Source organism: Gigantopelta aegis, chromosome 9 (genome assembly GCF_016097555.1).
Source record: "Gigantopelta aegis isolate Gae_Host chromosome 9, Gae_host_genome, whole genome shotgun sequence".
In the NCBI taxonomy this organism is placed as follows: domain Eukaryota; kingdom Metazoa; phylum Mollusca; class Gastropoda; order Neomphalida; family Peltospiridae; genus Gigantopelta; species Gigantopelta aegis.
Genome location: NC_054707.1, coordinates 40,577,638 through 40,598,500, shown reverse-complemented (window position 1 = coordinate 40,598,500; position 20,863 = coordinate 40,577,638). Strand labels below are relative to the sequence as shown.

General features: G+C 38.1%; 1 protein-coding gene across 1 annotated transcript in view; it reads right to left on the bottom strand.

Moving 5' to 3' along the window:
- LOC121381579 (cell surface hyaluronidase-like) overlaps positions 1–20,863 on the bottom strand; it is a 37,773-nt gene that overhangs the window by 11,042 nt on the left and 5,868 nt on the right. Inside the window, exons 5-23 of the mRNA XM_041510913.1 lie at positions 19,546–19,731; positions 18,741–18,851; positions 17,962–18,146; positions 17,500–17,572; positions 16,846–16,964; positions 15,658–15,830; positions 15,181–15,250; positions 13,939–14,085; positions 12,815–12,963; positions 11,797–11,868; positions 10,498–10,644; positions 8,860–9,055; positions 7,108–7,323; positions 6,429–6,534; positions 5,919–6,024; positions 5,294–5,458; positions 2,800–2,962; positions 1,753–1,809; positions 664–745 (exon numbers count right to left, since the gene is read on the bottom strand). Of these exons, the coding sequence (XP_041366847.1) occupies positions 664–745; positions 1,753–1,809; positions 2,800–2,962; positions 5,294–5,458; positions 5,919–6,024; positions 6,429–6,534; positions 7,108–7,323; positions 8,860–9,055; positions 10,498–10,644; positions 11,797–11,868; positions 12,815–12,963; positions 13,939–14,085; positions 15,181–15,250; positions 15,658–15,830; positions 16,846–16,964; positions 17,500–17,572; positions 17,962–18,146; positions 18,741–18,851; positions 19,546–19,731 (2,523 nt within the window). The remainder of the gene's footprint in view (positions 1–663; positions 746–1,752; positions 1,810–2,799; positions 2,963–5,293; positions 5,459–5,918; positions 6,025–6,428; positions 6,535–7,107; positions 7,324–8,859; positions 9,056–10,497; positions 10,645–11,796; positions 11,869–12,814; positions 12,964–13,938; positions 14,086–15,180; positions 15,251–15,657; positions 15,831–16,845; positions 16,965–17,499; positions 17,573–17,961; positions 18,147–18,740; positions 18,852–19,545; positions 19,732–20,863) is intronic.

The following is a 20,863-nucleotide window of genomic DNA, read 5'->3' as shown; positions in this document are numbered from 1 at the left end:
CCCCATTAACACTGTAAACTCATAGACAGCGGACAAATGAAATATTGAGCAAGAGAAAAGACTTTGTATGCCGCTAAACAAAAACAAAACGCCCCATTAACACTGTAAACTCATAGGCAGCGGACAAATGAAATATTGAGCAAGAGAAAAGACTTTGTATGCTGCTAAACAAAAACAAAACGCCCCATTAACACTGTAAACTCATAGGCAGCGGACAAATGAAATATTGAGCAAGAGAAAAGACTTTGTATGCTGCTAAACAAAAACAAAACGCCCCATTAACACTGTAAACTCACAGGCAGCGGACAAATGAAATATTGAGCAAGAGAAAAGACTTTGCGTGAGGTAGTGAGACATGATTCTTTATTAATATAGTTGTACATGTTATTCATATGAATATATATAGAAACAGATTGTTAAATATTTAATAATATGCCATTGAAAGTATAAAAGGTTATTGGGAGATGGGCAGCATCGACTAAAATGAGAGGGTGCCAGTTACCTAAAAGATTATTAGTCTGAAACATTTAACAATGGCTACAAACTCAGGACAGTCCATTTAATGTTTTATCAAAGCATGCAAACCATTTGGGTGATAAGTATTATTTTAAATGCGTCCAGCATCACTGAATCAACGAAGAGTAAACAAACTGCGCATCTTACCATTGATCGGCTCTGAATCTGGTGGACAAGGGACCGTAAACTGCGGAACATCTGAACCGACTTCTATTGGGACACCATATTCCTAATGAACAAAAACATTTAGTCACTATATTTGAACGAAAAAACCGTAATACATGATCAGGGCCGCGTTCCACGAAGTGATCTTAGCCCTAAGATCTACCGTAACTGCACAGCTGACATATGCACTTAATGTGATCTTAGAAAATAAGATCGTTTTGTGAAACGTGGCCCAGGACCGTATCTCTGTACAATGCATAATAGTTGCCGATTCCAAAAATCTCTCTAGTGCCTGTTTATAGGAGGATAGCCACTCCTTAACTTGAGATGTTATCCCTCCTGCACCGCTAAAAGAGGACTACCACTCCCAGATTAAATTAACCCACTATATCAAAACTACCACCAGACATAGCTCATTAACATGAGTACTGTCCAATGTGGACATCCATGTAAATAAAAAATTTAATGAGGTGAACTATTAGTTATATTACCTGTGACGGTATTGCAATACAAGGCACGCAGGTTGATAAAGATGGACTCCAGTACAGTCATATTTAAATATCCCATTGGTAATAGCCAAAGAGTAAAGTACATTGATTAGCTAATACACGCTGTTAAAACGAGGAATCTATGTTCAGCACCCATCTTTGTCAGAACTAGGAAAGAAATGTTTTAACGACGCACTCAACACATTTTATTTACAGCTATATGGCATCGGACATATGGTTAAGGACCACACAGATATTGAGAGAGGAAACCCACTGTCGCCACTTCATGTGCTACTCTTTCCGATTAGTAGCAAAGGATCTCTTATATACACCATCCCACAGACATAGTACATACCACGGCCTTTGTTACACCAGTTGTGGAGCACTGGCTGGAACGAGAAATATCCCAATGGGCCCGCCGACGGGGATCGATCGCGCATCAGGGGAGCGCCCCTCTTGTCAGAACAAAGACATATATAAATGACAAGGTGACATGGTTCTGCCAGTCACTAAAATAACAACGTCAGTGAAACATACTGTGTATCAATTCAATGCATCATGCTAAGAACAAATATTATCTTACCTCGGATGTATATGTCTGACAAGGTTTTTCAGCTGGTTTACAGGATTCTGTTTCCACCTAAATTGAAAATAAAAATATAATAGTATTTTTCACAAAAACGTGAGAATTAATTTACGATAGTATATAATATGTCAGTAACATCGCAGTTGACCTTAATTTGTATTTATGAAAGGCCGGTGGGCGGGTCTTAATCTCACATTTAACAGAACCTGGCGTATTTGAAACGAAGTTTTGCAAGTTTGCGATGAATGTGACATGAAAGGTTATCATTCTAGGAATCGACCGATATACGTTTTATGGTATAAATGTCGGTTTTAAATGTGTCGTTTTTTTGCGAGTGGAGGTCTGATCGATCCGATCCATTTGTTTCCCACCTTTCATTTTTTTCATTTCTTTCCTTTCTTTCTTTCTATCTTTCTATCTATTTATATGATTTTGTTTTGTTTTGTTTAAAGACACCACTAGGGCACAATTAATCATCGGCTATTGGGTGTCAAACATTTGGCAATTATGACTCTTAGTTCTATTTATATGAACGAAAGAAATGTTTTATTTAACGACGCACTCAACGCGGGGGGGGGGGGCGCTGGAGCAAATCCTCTAATTCGGACAAAAAAAGATAGTGTTATTAAGGCAAAAAGCTTAACTGGCCTGAAACCTTTTCACCATGTATATCCACCATTCTAATCACAATATTAGTTATAATCCAAGTAAAGATGCTTAGTGATTCGTTTGCAACCCTATATCGCTGTTTGCTAGTAATTTTAATATGATACAAACGTTATCCAGAGTCAGGCATTTTTTTAAATTTAGGCAAAATTTTTGCCAGTCTCCATAAAAAAAATGGAGCCGTACGCGTATGAACGCCCGTGTCTTCTTTTCCCCTCCCCTCCAACCCTCCTCTGGTTTGTATGAAAAAACTGGCCCAGGCCAGAACTTGGGGCCCCAGGCCATAACTTTGGCCCAAAACAAGATTTCGATAAAGTAGCTTACTCTGAACGTGTACGTTTAATTATTTCCAATTCTAATTCCAAAATATGGACTCACGTCTTCTGGTTTGTTGTATGCTCCACTGTAGGCATCAGCGTAACAGTCAGCGGTAGCGGCACTCCCTCCAGTTCTCGTGATCGTCCACATGGGACACATACCGCCTGGACACCTCTCTCCATCAACTCGAGTAGCATCACCCGCCATCTTGATGAACAGTAGTCTACAACGATAGAAAGAAATGTTTTATTTAACGACGCACTCATCATCTAATAACCGTTCTCCATTTAGCGATCATGCAATATATTCCCTATCGCATCATCGCTTGGTGCTCACTCACCATGCGATGAAACTATGGAAGGAGGAGGAAATGTTTTATTTAACGACGAACCGAACACATTTTATTTACGATTATATGGCGTCGGATATATGGTTAAGGACCACACATATTGAGAGAGGAAACTTTTTGATTAGCAGCAAAGGATCTTTTATATGCACCATCCCACAGACAGGTAGTACATACCACGTCCTTTGATATGCCAGTCGTGATGCACTGGCTGGAACGAGAAATAGCCCAATGGGCCCACCGACGGGGATCGATCCCAGACCGACCGCACATCGAGCGAGCGCAATACCACTGGGCTACGTCCCGCCATGTTACTCTAGAACGTGAAAACAGGTCAAGTGTACTGAGGTGCACATGTTGACACAAAACGGGAAGCCAAATCTGTACTAGAATAAAGTTAAAAGTTTGTTTTGTTTAACGACACCACTAGAACACATTGATTTATTAATCATCAGCTACTGGATGCGACACTCTTAGTGAGGAAACCTGCTACGTTTTTCCCATTAGTAGGAAAGGATTTTCTTATACAATGTATGCAGAATCCCACAGACAGGATAGCACATGCAAACTGGCTTTTATATACCAGTCGTGGTGTACTATCTGGAACGACATGTACTAGAATAAGTACTTTGTTTTAACGACACCACTTGAGCACATTGATTTATTAATCATCGGCTAATGGATGTGAAACATTTGGTAATTTATAATCTGAGGGAACCCGCAACATTTTTTCCATTAGTAGCAAGATATCTTTTATATGCACCATCCCATAGACAGGATAGCACATACCACGGCATTTGATATACCAGTCGTGGTGCACTGGCTGGGACGAGATATAGCCCAATGATCCCAAACCTATCACGCATCATGCGAGCGCTTTACCACTGGGCTACATCTCGCCCCTATACTAAAATAATGCCAACAAAGAAAAACAAGTATATTGCTATTTAAATAAAAACAACAACACCCAAACATTCTCACAATATGGAATAAAAGGGGCTATATGTATAACATAAGCGCAACACGGGGTGGGGGGGGGGGGGGGGGGGGGGGGGGGGGAGTAAATGTACTGTACAGAATGTTGAATTAAAGGCATATTGTCACGGACCACTGACCTATTTAATGGTCTAATAAAGTATTACCTGAACAAAAATAATTTGATTTGTCTCTAAATGTACTTTATTCAACCATCTTCATAACCACCATTTTGTAAAAATAATTGAATTATGGCAATGGTCCATAATTCAAAAACTAAAATTGCCGAGAAGGTTGACATGGATTTCACTCCATCATGGTTCAGTTAAGGTGATGCAATAGCTAGATTTGGTTTCCAACAATTAATGTAATTTTTATTTATTATCCATTTTTAGATAAATAAGGTCCTTAAATCCGTGACAGTATGCCTTTAAATATATGACTAGAAATTGGATTTAGTATTTGAAAACTTTTTGTCGGCTCCCAGATGCCCCATTTTGTCTATGTTCCACGACTATGCTGTATGTTTAATATCAAAAGGTATCTGAAGATAGTCCTTTCAAATACATTCAAATGCATTCCTTTCCATTCAAATCCATTCCTTTCCATTATGCTATGGGTTTTCATAAATCCATTCTAGGCAATGAACGAAGCAATGTATATTTAATGACACCTCAACACTAACAATACATCAGCTAAGGTAAATGAAACAATTCTAGGTAAAGATAAAGAGAAAAAGAACAGAGACCGTCAATTTCTGCTCCCATCACATCTTGAAGAGAAAGTGGTTTAACACTGTTAAGCCGAGGTCTTTGTTGTCGGATATCATGGTAACCATAACGATTGATCTGGAGTGCAAGAACCTAATGGTATAATCCTTTTCAATAGCAGTAAAAGAACTTCCATGTGCACATTTTCAAACAGATTCCAGGAGCATTGGCTGGAACAGAAATAACCCATTCAGGGAAAATTTTGTTTTCAAAGTCCGATTATTAATATTTCTAGTCAACTAAACATTGGTTAGCAACTCCCGTTTAATGTTTCAAAACTGTGTAGCGATCTCTGAACTTGCGTAGCGAATCGCGACACGATACTGAACAAAATATTCTATGCAATTGGGGTTGGATTGGACAGAACGAGATATTTTTACACAACGTATTACAAAAACATACATTTAGTTGAATTACAACTCCATTCCATACCAGTGCTCGACTTTGCATTGAAGATACATACCCGGATGCTTTATCCCAGAAATATGCTTGGAATGTTCCATCATTATCGAGATCTCCTATAGTAGACACTGCCCTCATCGGTGTTCTCCTTGACAATAGGTTTGTTGATATTTCTATGCTCTGCACATCTTTTGGGTAGCATATCCCAAGACGTACGGAATCACCGCTGAAGAAAGAAAAAGCATAACTGTATAAAACATCTGCATATAATCCAATCTGCTTCTGTTACCTAACATTCTTTTATCGACTACTTAATATTATCTCACGATAAATGCACATGTATTAAGCAGACATAATATATCTCAAAATGCGCTTAGCACAGGTCTAAATGTAGACAACATTTCACATAACACATCTGTTACAAGTTTTCTGCCTTTTTAATGTCTTAATATTTTAAATGGACATTTTCAAACAAACATCTAATATAATTTTCAAAATTCTTTATATATATATATATATATATATATATATATATATATATATATATATATATATATATATATTGTTTTTACTATGCAGTTTGTTTTCCCAATAATATATTCTTAGGGTGATGGACTATCGCCAACCACGACATCCGGTCACAATAATTAATATTTAACTTGAAAAAAAAAAATTGTTGGCCTTACGTCTCTAGATTCCGGCCACTGATTCTCAATTTGTCTGGAGCTGTGCCGTTGAAGTAGACGGTGTAGGATTTCCCTTTCATCAACAAATAGGGCAGACCACGCTCACCTAAACACACAGTAAAAATAGTGAAATGTATAAATTAAAACAAAAACCCCGAACATTTTTAATACTAGAAATACAACTAAACAAAAATATAAAGAAAAGAAATATTTGGTCATCAATTCGACACTTGAGAGATGAAACGACATAACGTTGTTTCAAAACGTCCTCTTGACCGATTACTGCCGAGATACGATTTGTGGCATGTTGGGCATGTAATGTTTCTACATTGATATGTCTTACCAGAGTGGTAGTTGATTGTGATTTTTTAATTCAGAATTTATATAGAAGTGCGTTTATCTATTCACCAGTCAACGGAGGGGTACCAGTCCGTCACGAATCTTAAATGGACCATGTTAGAACAAACTATGCATTATAACGAGTCACTTTAAATGATTAATAAACAATACCCTTAATGGCATGGGCGTCATCCGGTCGGTCGTCTCGCCTCATATAGACGGGGTAGTCTTTTATTTTGTCATCTTTTAAAACGCCGCCAGATCCAGAAAACACGGCCTGAAATATTGAAGAAAGTTTACAGTTTATTTTATTTGTTTAATGACACCACTAACGCACATCGATTTATTAATCATCGGCTATTGGATGTCAAACATTTGGTAATTCTGACTTGTCATAAGAGGAAACCCGCTACATTTTTCTATTAGCAACAAGAAATCTTTTATATGCACTTTCCCACATACTGGCAAGCAGATACCACGGCCTTTGACCAGTTGTGGTCCGCTGGTTGTAATGAGCAAAAACCCCAATCAGTTGCGTGGATCCACCGAGGTGATTTGATCCTGCGACGCAAGCACCTCAGGCGAGCATTCAGCGACTGAGCTAAATCCCGCCCCTACTGAATAAATTCATGTCAAACAATATGCTATATGCGCTCATAAATGGACTGGGTAATGAAACAGCGAGGACCTAAGCCGATGGCAAGCCACTAATATTTTATGCATAAAAATATATTTGATATGTAATTACAATAATTAAAAAGTATGTTTAAAGTTCATCAGCGACATCCCGCCCATGGTACCTCGTTTAACTATCTGCCTATCATCCAGTCTTCAGTGACGATCTGCTTACCTTTGCATACTGGTGTGGACAGACGTAGTCATTCCAAGTTTCTCTAAACACACAGCACGGCGTGGTGAAGAACCTGTTTGGTCGGACCACCTGTGTATTAGGAGTTCCTGTCACGCTGCCGTCATGATCGTGAAAGGTGATCTGTCTACTGCCGTCACGGTTGCCGAACTTTGGTAGAGTACCATTGAAACTGTCAAAAACCCAGTTGCCTTGAGTCTGAAAATTTTAAAATAACCATCATTCGTACCAATAGTAAAAAGGTAAATAGCAAAACCAAAATATTAGATGATTATGTATAATTTGGCAACGATTTTTACTTTATCTCCAGACATGTACTTTTTTTTACAGATACAGAAGTGAAATAATACAATGTATTTAGTATGAATGGATGGAATCGCAACCTTCTTCTGGTTACTTTTCCAAGATAAAGGAAGGAAATGGTTTATTTAACGACGCACTCAACACATTTTATTTACGGTTATATGGCGTCAGATATATGGTTAAGGACCACACAAAATATTGAGAGAAAACCCGCTGTCGCCACTTCATGGGCTACTCTTTTCGATTAGCAGCAAGGGGATCTTTTATATGCACCATTCCACTGACGGGGTAGTACATACCACGGACTGATATACCAGTCGTGGTGCACTGGCTGGAACGGGGTATAGCCCAATGGGCCCACCGACGGGGATCGATCCCAGACCGACCAGGCATTGAGCGAGCGCTTTACCACTGGGTTACGTCCCGCCCCTCCCATAAAGGAAGCCCCCAGCTGGCAACTACAGTAACTGCTAGGCCCTCTCAGCAAACACCAAATTTTGAGGTCCATGACAATAACATTTTGGGGCATATTAAATATCATCGCTGCTTAGACAGCGATACATTTGTGCATGCCATCACAACTGTCTATATATAAAGGATATTTCATGGTAGTTTTCGAATACGATTTTTATGTCAACGAGTGATATGTGAAAATATGTTTTTTTCACATCACACAAGTTGACATAAAAACTTAATAATATTGCCGTCAAACATACCTGACAAAATGATCATCCCAAAAAAAACCCACAAACACAAAACGAATCGAACGGCAAGTTTTAAGCACTTACACTCAACGACAGGACCTTGTGTCATTATTTAGTTTAGTAGTTATTCAGTTTTAGATATTTTATCGTAATTGCACTTCATAGGCATTTTTCTTTTACAGGTACAATTATTTAAATTTCTCCTTTTTTTCAAAATTCTAAACAGATGCATTGGTAATCATCTAACTTAAACTCGTAATAATGTACAAGGGAAATAACTGATTTATTAATGTTCACAAAAATATAAATACGACTTCTATATTTTCGCTGTAACTAAAACATGTACAGTGAAAATATGAATTTGTACCGAATATCACTTATGGTTTCTGTAGATCTACATATTTCATTTCTATGTATATAATAAAATCCACTAAATTCTTTCTGGCGAAGATTTAAACGGACTTTTGAAACCAATCTTGGGAGTGGCAGTCCTCCTGCAGGTGGAGTAGAATGATTCATCGCCCTGGGTAGTGGCAATCATCGTGTAGACATTCATTCGTGATAGCAGACGCGACTGTGTAGATTTATCATATACAATTTTGATGCGATAATCTGTTTTGCCGTTAGGAATGAGTATATGTCAAGACAAACACGGGTCTAATATACACACTACTTTTTAGCTTAGTCAAGATAAAGAAATTGATCAAACTGATAAGCTTGACCTCACCTTATCACAGAATCCAAACGTGATGCCCTTAACGTCACTGTGGGCAGTAGATGGGTATGGGTTGTTTTTCTTGAAGCTAAGGGCGCCAGCTGGTCTGAATACACCATTGATTGTTTCATGTTTGTACTTGTCAAAGAAAGTGTTCCTCACGAACACTGGTCCTTGGAAGTACCCGACGCCTTGAAGGGGTGTTCTCCTGAAAAATACATTTACATAATTGAAATCAGGACCGTACTCCAATGTTTTGATATCCATCAGTACGACTGGCATGACCCAAGACCATTTTAAAAGCATTGACGTAAGGATCGGGGAAAATCATCTCAAAACCAAGTCCACTGGGAACATTAGCAGGTAGTGCGAAGAAGTAGATGTGGATGGATTGGTGACACACATTGTAAACCTTGACTAGACATGGAACCCACAGGGCAAAAGGAAAATAGTCCACCCAAAAAATCCATGGCGACAGACCTCCAGGTGAACACCACCAACACGAGATCCACCTGGAAGCTGCTCGAAACAAGGGCCTAAGACAGAGGTCTATGGAGAGCTGTTATTGACACACTAAACCCCAGGTGCGATGATGGGCATAAGTAAGCATACATGTTAACTCTTATGGATCACCCGTAAGACTTACGGATTTTTTAGCATTTGACAGTCTTACGGGCGTAGGACAAATAGCTTACGGTTAATATGCATTTTCAGGTTTTTATTTTTTCATTATTATTTTTACATGACTCGTTATCATCTAAGTAAGCCATCCTTCGTGATTTTCGTTGTCCTTTCGTGAATCGGGAAACGGCCATTTTGTCGTATTTATTTTGGACGAGAGGTGCCACCTAGCGGATATATGTGCACTAATCAAAGTCTCACGTGATCTTGTACTTGTTAATAGTCTCGATTTTCATTTTCATGTTGCCTTGAATTTAAAATCATCAGTTTCTCGTCCTTTTGCAGCTCGCTTATGGATTTCTTATGGATTTCTGTTCAGTCTTACAGGTGTTGATCAGTAAAGGTTGGCATCTATGTAAGTAAGTAATACCTATAGGGAAGACTATAGGTATTATAATGATGAACGTCTCCAACAAGTGACCTTTACAAATTTGTTAACGCTAATGCAGTTATATGTAAAAGATATGTAGTGCCTATTGTACATGTGGTTATTATAAGTAGGTTCCCTTTATTGGAGATTCCTAAATGTATTAACATTTGTGATATTGGCATTTCAATTCACAGTTCAGTTTCACACATGCTGTCCTCGCCTACTAGTGTTGAACATGGAACTAAACGACCACAAGAATTCCATGAAATTAAACATCTCGCCTAACATGAACGTACACGATGTCCTCGTGGATCGTCCTCGTGGATCGTCCTGTTTTATATTAGAAACAAATTTATAAACTTAAAAATAATAAATTATAAAAATAAATCAATAAATTTGTTAAAACCTGCATTGAGACGAACATTCAACGATACAATTATAAAGAAAGTTTCATTGATCTAGAACTTGACGCTGAAGTTGAAACGCAAACACTGACGTCAATAAAAGAAAAAAGGTCTGACTAATATGATATTAAAAAAGGTTGTGTACCAATAGCTGGTATGGTAAAGTGAAATTCTAAAACGTTGTGATCAACTTACAAATCTCTTGACGCGTATGATCGAGATAATCCATCGGTCGGAGTACCCACGTTGTCGGTTTCTCCGATAATCTTGGAATTATTTACCATGGTGTAGGTGCTACCACCGGCTGTGGCCATCTCAATACCACTTGGAGAGTCGGCGAGACTGAAACAAAATAATGTGAAAAATCAAACTATGATTAATAGTTACTGTTATTAAGTTATTATCCGTATGGTTAAAGGTAAACTATGCTTTATACATGGTAGTGTAAAACAATTGTGGAACAAATGAATCGTGTTTAACCACACCCCAGCACCAAAACCCCCCCAAAACATCTGCTATTGGGTGTCAAACGATGATAATTAAATAAATCGACTATCAATATATAAAAATTCAAGAAATTGTGGAATTAAAAAAAAAAAAAAAAAAATCACATTCGAGCAAAACACATATTTTCACATTTACATATAATATTTATAGGATATTAGCCGAGCTTCCATTTCGTATCATGTTTATATTCCGAGTGAAATAATTTTCAATTGTTATGAGCTTTAGCGAATGAGAATGAAAATTATTTCACGACGGACTAAACATGATACTACATAAACATACTAAATTGTAGCGAATTTTGATTAGGCGATAACCATATGGAGTTTTTAGATTTGCGGGTGTTATTGTCTATTTGATCCCGCAAATGTCATTTTTGACCGAAGGCGTTAGCCCGAGGTCAAAAATGAAACATTTGCGGGCATCAAATAGACAAATATGGTTATGTCCATTGTAAACTGAATCGTTTTTCTACGGAACTAACTGTATATTTGGTATTTTTTGAAAAAAATACCTGTCTACAGTCTAACTGTAGACCCTTGAATAGTCAAGTTCGCCTCTTCCAATTTCCGGGTGTTATTGTCTGTTTGATTCCGGAAAAAGAATGTAATTAACCAATCACAATACAGAACACACTCGCAGTCAGTTTACAATATCTTATTTAGGGGTAATACTGTTTGGTTGACGTTCTTGTAAGGTCGTAATGCGCCAATTGGCGTTCTAGTGGGACAAACCACTTTGATACGAAATAAAAAAATTCATGTGTTTTTGTTGTTGTCAAATATGATTTATATCTCATCTCGTGAAGTTTGGAATCATGTCACACTCGTCGCGCAAGCGTGACTCGTGAGATGATTGCAAACATCACTCGATGAGATATAAATCTTATTTGACAAAAAGCATGAAATATCCTCTATATATCACATACTCAAACAAGTTTGCATATTTTATTATAGTAAAAAAATAATATATAATACAAAATTAACTCACGTCACGTGATCAAAAACAAGTTTTCCTGCTTTAGACCAGATGTTTTGGATTTTATTCTTGTAAGCCAAAAAGCTGAAAAAGTTAACATTAATATACAATAATCACACATTCTTACAAAAGTTGTACTGAAATATACATATATTTGTTAATTCACTGCACCACACTTCATTATTTCCCCAACATTCACTTTTAATATCATATGTACTCATAATATATTTTACGAAATGTATATTGTAGCCAGCTTATCCTGTGATAACCCTTTTAACCTTTTAGTTTTCTAGCTGAACTGTTTATATCTTTCTTTTAAATGCTGCAGTACTGTTTTTATGTCCAGTCTTCTGATGATATAGTATATTAAAGACAGGTTGAGAAAATTCAGTGATTGAGACATACTTTTTATTCATATATTCTATACATTTATAATTGAAACTCGCTGTTTTGTATGCTACATATCACATACATATACACATTACTTACTATTTAGCAAAAAGAGGGTTTTAATAAGTACTTTCTCACAGACAGGACAGTACATACCATTATATATAAGATTTTTCGACAAGTGAACTGCATCCTACGACCCATTGTAATAGTTTTAATCACCGAACTACATCCCTCTCATGGCGTTGACGTAATGTTTGATGTGCAATGTTTATTTATAAATGTTTTGATATTTGTTTAACGACACCACTAGATCACAATCAATTAATCATAGATATTTGACAATTCTGACACGTAGGAAACCAGTATTTTCCATTAGTAGCAAAGGTTCCTTTATATACACTTCCCAACAGACAGGACAGCACACACCATGACCTTTGACATACCAGTAGGGGCACTGTTGGGGCCGGGAAAACCCAATGGGTCCACCGAGATGGTTCGATCCTACGACAAGCCCCTCAGACTAGCACTCTACAGATTAATACATAAACACGTCAGTCTCTTTCTCCCGGTGCAGATGTGAAAATCTAGACCTTCTAGACACGTTCAGGAGTCTTACGTCCGTATGTAGGAGACTTACTTCCGTATGTAGGAGACGACTAGTTTTCCCTTTCTGGTAGGAGGATCTCTGGGCGTGTGAGACGAGCCGCCGAGAACGCCATTTTCCGGAACCATCACCCCGTCAGACATCTCTCCGTTTGAGATGAAATCGTCAAAGAAAAGACCTCTCTGAAAAGTTAAAAATTAAAAAAAAAAAAGTTCAAACCAGACTGAAACAACCCGTCCCACAACCCGTCCCACAATGTGTACAAAAATATCTAATGACCGTTCTCCATTTAGCGATCATGCAATATATTCCCTATCGCACCATCGCTTGGTGCTCACTCACCATGCGATGAAACTATGGAATAAGGAGGAAATGTTTTATTTAACGACGCACCGAACACATTTTATTTACGGTTATATGGCGTCAGACATGTGGTTACGGACCGGACAGATATTGAGAGACGAAACCCACTGTCGTCGCTTCATGGACTACTCTTTTCGATTAGCACCATCCCACAGACAGGGTAGTACATACCACGGCCTTTGATATACCAGTTGTGGTGCACTGGCTGGAACGAGAAATAGCCCAATGGGCCTACCGACGGGGATCGATCCTAGACCGACCGCGCATCGTACGAGCGCTTTACAACAGGGCTACGTCCCGCCCCCTGAAACTATGGATGCCAATTTTGAATTCCGAAATCATCGCACGTCGTGAGGGTCTTGCGATAGTCCAAAAGAATATACGTCCCCCAAGCGATGCTATCACACGTACGATTGGATCACTTTTAAGCGACGATGATTGATAAGTGGATGACGGCTATATCACATCTACTTAAAATAAACTTTGGTCATGTGTGTTTGCATTTCAAATCGTATATATTAGTTTTAAGTACATTCAATTAACATTTGTTTTATATAGGTTACTGAATTATTTTATTGCTGATTTTATACACAAGTAAACTATTGGCGTTGCGAACATTTTACAACGAAAATGTCAATTCGAACATCAACTAAATTAGGTTAGAGTTATGTTCAGATTTTACAAAAAATAAATAAAAAACGGTAGGCGATTTGTTGTTTAATAGGAAATCTTAAACTATATCTGGACACTGGTCAATCATACCACACGGATGCAACGACAAGGAATTTACTTACATTAACATTCGAGTGAGCAACGTTGTTGTTGAACTCCGTGACCTTGGTGAACTTGGCACTCAGTCTGGTCACCAGACCTCTCACCAGTTGTCTCGCCTTGGATGGACCAAGCGGTTCCTTAGCAACGATCAACTGGAAGCCATTTTTCTGAAAATAATTTTATTATAATTAAAAAGAAAAACCCAAACCCCCCAAAAACAACAATGTAAATACTTGATCATCTAAAACATTACAGTGCTGGCTGGGGTTGAAGAATAAGTGGGGGGGGGGGGGGGGGGGGGGGCGAGCGAACGAGGTGGAGTGTAAGTGAGAAGGTGATGCTTAGGGTATAACAGTATTTAGCAACACCTGAACACATTTTAAACAAGGCTATTTGGTGTGTGTAATGTTTTGAATTTTTTCCATTTTGAGAAAGAGTTAACTGCCGTTAAATCTGAAAAGGATCTCTTATACACACTTTCTCATAGACAGGACGGTATATAAAGTTAAAGTTTGTTTTGTTTAACGACACCATCGGAGAACACCCATTTATACATCGGCTATTGGATGTCAAACATTGGGTAATTCTGATTCTGACAGTCTTAGAGAGGAAACCCGCTACGTTGTTTCCATTAGCAGCAAGGGATCCTTTATATGCATCATCTCACAGACAGGATAGCACATACCATAGCGTTTGATATACCAACTGTGGTGCACTGGTGGAAACTAGAAATAGCCCAGTGTGACCCATCACACCTCAGGCGAGCAGTATACCGACTGAGCAAGATTCCACCCTAGGATAAAGAGACTGGTGGAGACTGGGATGCAGATGGACTATATTTCTTGGATCTATTTATAAAACTGGTAAATCTAAATATTATTGTGTCGAGTATGTAGTCGAGGGGTCTCCACGAGTACTCGAGTACTCGGGCCCGGGACCGAGTCTAGCACGGCTCGAGTCCGTTCACAGGACTCGAGTACTCGTGCAAGGAAGAGCACTTTCATTTAATTATATTTCGCCATATGCGTATCACCAGTCACATTATAGGGCAATGAGACATACAGGGGAAACAAAAGTCAAATGTGTGGAACGCAATACATGTAAAGTGGCATGATTTGACACCCATGTTCAGCACTGGAATTAAGATGACATAATGTTATTTTACTTTGTTCCTTATTAGTCTCATTATCATCTAGTTTAAGAGTCGGATACTCGGGTCCGGGTCAAATATTTTGGACTCATGAAGGCCCTAATGTACTTACATCTGAACCAGCAGCGACGTTGTTTCTGATGTAGTTGTTGGGATGAGTGATCCAGAAGGTAGAGAGAGCGCTGAAAATTAAATATGATTCGTCACATTTAGCACACGTGAAGTGGTCAACAGGGCTGTCCTAGAAATGATAACGTGAAAAGGTTAAAGTTAAAAGTTAGTTAGACCATTAGAACACGTTGATGGATTACTCAATGGTTACTGGATGTCAGATATTTGACATGTCTTAAAAAGGAAACCTGCTACACATTTTTCTTTAGCAGCAAGGGAACTTTTATATACTTTTCCCCACAACATTTGATACACCCGTCGTGCGGCACTGGTTGGAAGGGGGGGGGGGGATTCCGAACCAGACAATCAGTCCACGATCCAGTAACCTGAAGAGAACACTCTACCGACTAAGCTAAATACCGCCCTATAAAAGAAAAAACCCAGTAATGATATACGGAGAAAACCTGAATATATTTACTTGCAAAACCGCGATAATTCTTTTGTACACATGTTTCTGCTTCTGTCCGACAGGATGTGGGTGCCGGGCTCGGTGCCGATACCGAGGTTGCCGTCGAGGATGTTACGCTGCTCCACGCTGTCCTCGAGGAAGAAGCCGTGACCTTTGTGTTTGTAACAAACGTTGTCTTTCACCTGCCAGTGAACAAATAAACACGTTCAAAATTAATGTCAACGGATGTTAAATAATGGAAGTCAAGGTTATACTGTGTATTGTGTATTCATTGATAATGATTAATCATATAACTATTTTTAAACACTGTCCTTTCCACGCATATCTTTGTTGTAATTCTGCGTGTGAGGCAGTTTTTAAAAGTACACTTTTTTGTGCACCTGGCCCCGTTTTACGTAAAATTGAGCCTTGGTGAACACGTTTGTTAAATAGTGTGCCTCAATTCGTTTTTTGTACTGCCATCCTACTTATTTTATATTTTAGGCTGATGTGCTAGGAAGGAAAACGTAAGGTATTTAAAATGAGTTCTTACTCTTGAAATAACAAACATTCAAGGACATTTCCAGGACCTTTGAAGGACATTAAAACAATTGGGACATGAAATGTTAAATCAACTAATGTTATAGTGTTGTCTGAATTTACACAGATAAGGACAACAAAAGTAAAGATACGAAAAAAAGAAACCCAACGAATGTTTTACCTAAATTTCTAGGACACAAAATTTAATGCTTTTTCCAGGATATTCCAGGCCTGGATTTCAAAATCACAAACTTCAAGCACATGCCAGTATTTTCAGTACGCGCAAAAAACCTGTATTACACCAGTGTTACGCAATGTAAGAACGTGTTACCACGTATTTTGAATGTATTTTTTTTGGGTGTAATTATGCATAAAAACTAAAACGTAAATAACCACCCCAGTATCATAATTTTCATAAATTACGCACTTCTGAATTTGTTTTAATGCTTATGCTACTTGAAATAGTGTTTTCTTTATTGTCCAATTCGTAAACCATTAAATTAATAAATAATGTTAAAGAAAAAAATCCTGAATAATACAAATTAAGAGACGGCAATTGTGATACATGTCGAGACACAAATGCTCGAGTCCTGAAATATAATTACTATGAACCACGAACACAATAACAATAAACCCACGTAAATTCTATTAAAAGTGGCTAGTGTAATGATCACATACCTCTAGTCCGTCCGTCCCGTGGATGGTGACACACCTAGCCTGGGAGTTGTGGATGCTGTTGCTCCTCACCCAGGCGCCATCGACGTCATCACACATGTGGAAGTGGATTGGGTAACTCCCTGGTAGGTAGAGAAAGCACATTCTTAATGACATTGAAACCATTGTCATATATATAAAATTGTCCATCCAAAAATAGCACAACCGTTGTCTTTGGAAACAAAGAACTATACAGTGAATAAAGTAAAAAAAAAAGGAATATGTTTAATGATACCTTAGCACATTTTACACTATAGCTATATGTCGTGCAACATTGTTATTTTGACATTTCTGGAGAAACACAGGAAACCCGCTACCAACACGTGCTACTAGTAACGAAAACCACCCAGTGATATTTGGTTGCACTTTCTCATAGCTGGAATAGTAGATACCACGGTATTTGATATATCTGTATCCATTGAAAACTATCGATCATTCCACCTATTGCACCTCATGCGAGTTCTCTAACACGGATACACCCCGTCCTATAACCAAAAATTAGTTACGGTTGAAAGAACAAAAAAAACCTAATATAGTATATGCCTACTTAAATATTTTTAAACCATTCCTTTTTATGTCTTGCAATGCATCATGTCTGAATAAAAAGCAAACACTAACCGACTTTAGATTGTTGTCCCATTTGAAAGAACTCGACTTGTTCAATATGAGCAGATTTGAATCCTCTAATCATCTGAAAAACAATAGTTATGTAGCTGTTTATTATCTTTAATGTCACATTACTGACTAATACAGTTATATACAAGTTTATCATCTTCTTTCAAGTCGCATTACTGACTAATACGAAGTCTGATGCAATGCCCTATTTTCACATTCACAACTACATAGGGAATGGTAGCAAGGGAATGGTAGCAATAGGAAATAATTTGTTCTCATTTCATTGTAAATTCACAGACAAACTTGACTTAACCGCGGGAATGGACTAGAAACCCACCCGAAGAAATGCAAACCTAAAACATATGGTAAAACATAAGAACATGTATATAAAAGAGCAAGCTTTATGGCAATAAATTCAACTAACATTACTAAAATATTAAAGCACTGTGCTATCAATGTTCAAACCTTAAAATGTCCCCCGAATGTATCGGCGTGAAAGAACTTGCAGAGTTGCACCTCGTCGTCGTAGTTGCTGTAACACTCCTTCTCCAGCTCGCCTTCTATGACGATGTCCCTGGTGAGGAGAGCCACCTCGGCCCTCTCGTCCACTCCCTGGGTGATCTCGCCGAAATGCAGGAATTGGAAAGGCTCTGGTAATAGAAATCGGGGTGAGATTAATCATTGACCATCTCCGAAATGCCGGAATTGGAAATGCTCCGATAACAGATATCAGGATGAGATTAATCGTTAACCATCTTTAAAATGCCGGAATTGGAAAGGCTCTGATAATAGAAATCAGGGCAAGATTAATCATTAACCATCAGAATATCATCTGGACGAAATGCAAGAATTGGAAAGGCTCTGATAATAGAAATCAGGATGAGATTAATCATTATAACCATCAGAATATCACCTGAACGATGTAACTTCAATAGCAGTGAACTTCTTTAAAAAGCCAGAAATTGACCTAAACGTTAGTTACGCTTTGATAATAAGACGATCAACATTTAAAACTATTATGAATATTAAACAAAATGGTTCTCATTATATTTGTTATGCTGCCAACTATATACAGGTGTACTCAAAATGAACAAAGTTTTCTAATAAACTAAAATAAGGCAAAGTTTCGATAATAAATGGAGATTCGATTACGTAAATAACACGCCCTATATGCTAGTGACAAGAAACGCCATACATGTGTTTAAACAGCTTGGTTGTGGCGGTATCTTGTGAAGAATACTTACTGTTTAGCCGAATTTCGTTAGCTTGGCACTCTGGTTTTGAACACGAAACAATTTGTGCAACCTCAGCCTGTCTCCATTCGTAATCTGTCGATGTTATCACAACCGAATCACCTGGGTAACACACACAAACTCGTATATAATTGGATAGATGTAAAGGTAAATACATTATATTATACTATTTTTTATTTATATATAGAAGTGACCGTAACATACAGGTAGCCGTTAGACTGGTCTATCTCAGTATCTCTTCCCCCTCCCCTCCCTCTCCTCATCTCCATGATCCTACAAATCACGGCCTGGTTTGTTTTGTTTTTTTGCCCACGATATGATTTAAGAATAAATTTATTAAAAACATTACCATAGACGTCCAACTTACCCAGCTATTAGCATCTGACAATGCTAAGAAACGTAATCTAGGAAAATATTTATTTCGAGCAAATGCCATCAGAGATCAGCAAATTGGTTAATATTAACATTACTTCTATTTATTCAGTATAGTTCTATTCGTTTACATGCATATTAAACCAATAATACATGTATCTCTCAGTATACCTAATAATGACTTGTATGTATTAAATAATATAAGTTAATGGAACCTTTATTATTATTATTATTTTTTTTTTTTTACTAAATCACTCTCCACCATAATCCTGTACATATCCTGTATATATTATTTTGTTGTACAATGTATTATGCTGATAAGTTGTAAAAACTTAAGCAATAAAGAACTTTGAACTTGAATTTGTATATAAGAAGACTGCCACTTCCCATACCAACATCTAGATAAGACATTTTATATCCTCACCCACTTTCCACGACGACACGTCATCGCGCAACACAATCTTCGGGTTAGCGACTTGACGCGTCATGACCAGCAGCTCTGTCCTCCTGCCGTCTCGCACCAGGAAGTTCAGCCCGGTCTTGGCTATTGTCACCGAGATCGGCTTAGTCTCATCTTTATCGTGGGCCTCCGTCGCCGATGACGGATCACCTGGCAAAATTTAAAAAAAAAAAAAAAAAAATCCGATTTAGTAGGTGCATGGCCATATACTAATGCTAGGTTCAGTCTATCAGCTGTCACGACTGCGTGGGCCAACTCGACAGTTGCTTTGTAATTTCTCCCACTGATAACTTAAGTTAAAATTTGTTTTTGTTTAATAACGACACCACTAGAGCACTGATTTAGTAATCAGCGACTAGTATTGGATGTCAAACATTTGGTAATCCCGAATGGGCTCACCAACGGGGATTGATCCCAGACAGACCGCGCATCCGGCGAGTGCTTTGCCACTGGGCTACGTCCTGCACCTATATTTAGTAGTGCATGGGCGTATATACTAATGCTGTCAACTGTCACGATGGAGTTAACCAACTTGACAGATGCCTTGTAATTCCCCCCCCCCCCCCTTCCAATTTAAGACGAGTGCGCTCAGATTAACAACTAATCGGTCGTAAGACGAGAATCGCATTTGTAAGAGTGCTCAAATTAGCTATTGGACAGTCGTAGAAGTCGAGAGATCTGCAAGTTGGTCAACTCCGTCTTGACAGTTGGTTGTCTTTTCCTAGCATTACTCCTACCCCAATTATGTTTGGAAATTGTAGTTGTTGCAATATATAATGCTCAGGATTATACCACTTTAAGCACAGAAAAATATATCACGCCTCTCCACCATCCATTGGTTAATCGTAGACCCATGATGGTAACCAATTATTTGCATGCTTGTATTGTAACCAAATAAGGTCTAAGATCATTGCTCGAATCATGCAACTTTATTTGTCTAGTACTAGTACAAATGCTAACTTTCAAAATAGCGGTTATGTTAATTACTGGCAATTTCACATGTGATAAACAAATGTAAGTGCTTTGCCTGAATACATCTCTTAATATACGCTTATGAATGTTATATTCACTTTCCACATAATCACGAAATAGCTTTAATTGCTCGTTTTATATATCAACGTGTTTGATCAAAGGAAAGGAAATTCATTTATTTGTGTTTAAAATATGGTTATTTCAGCTCCTGGCCAAGAATGAGAGTGAACACCCACTGACTCCACACAGGCTATTCCTAGAGAAAAGAGCAGCAAGGGATCTTTTATTGGCACTTTCCCACAGTGGATCT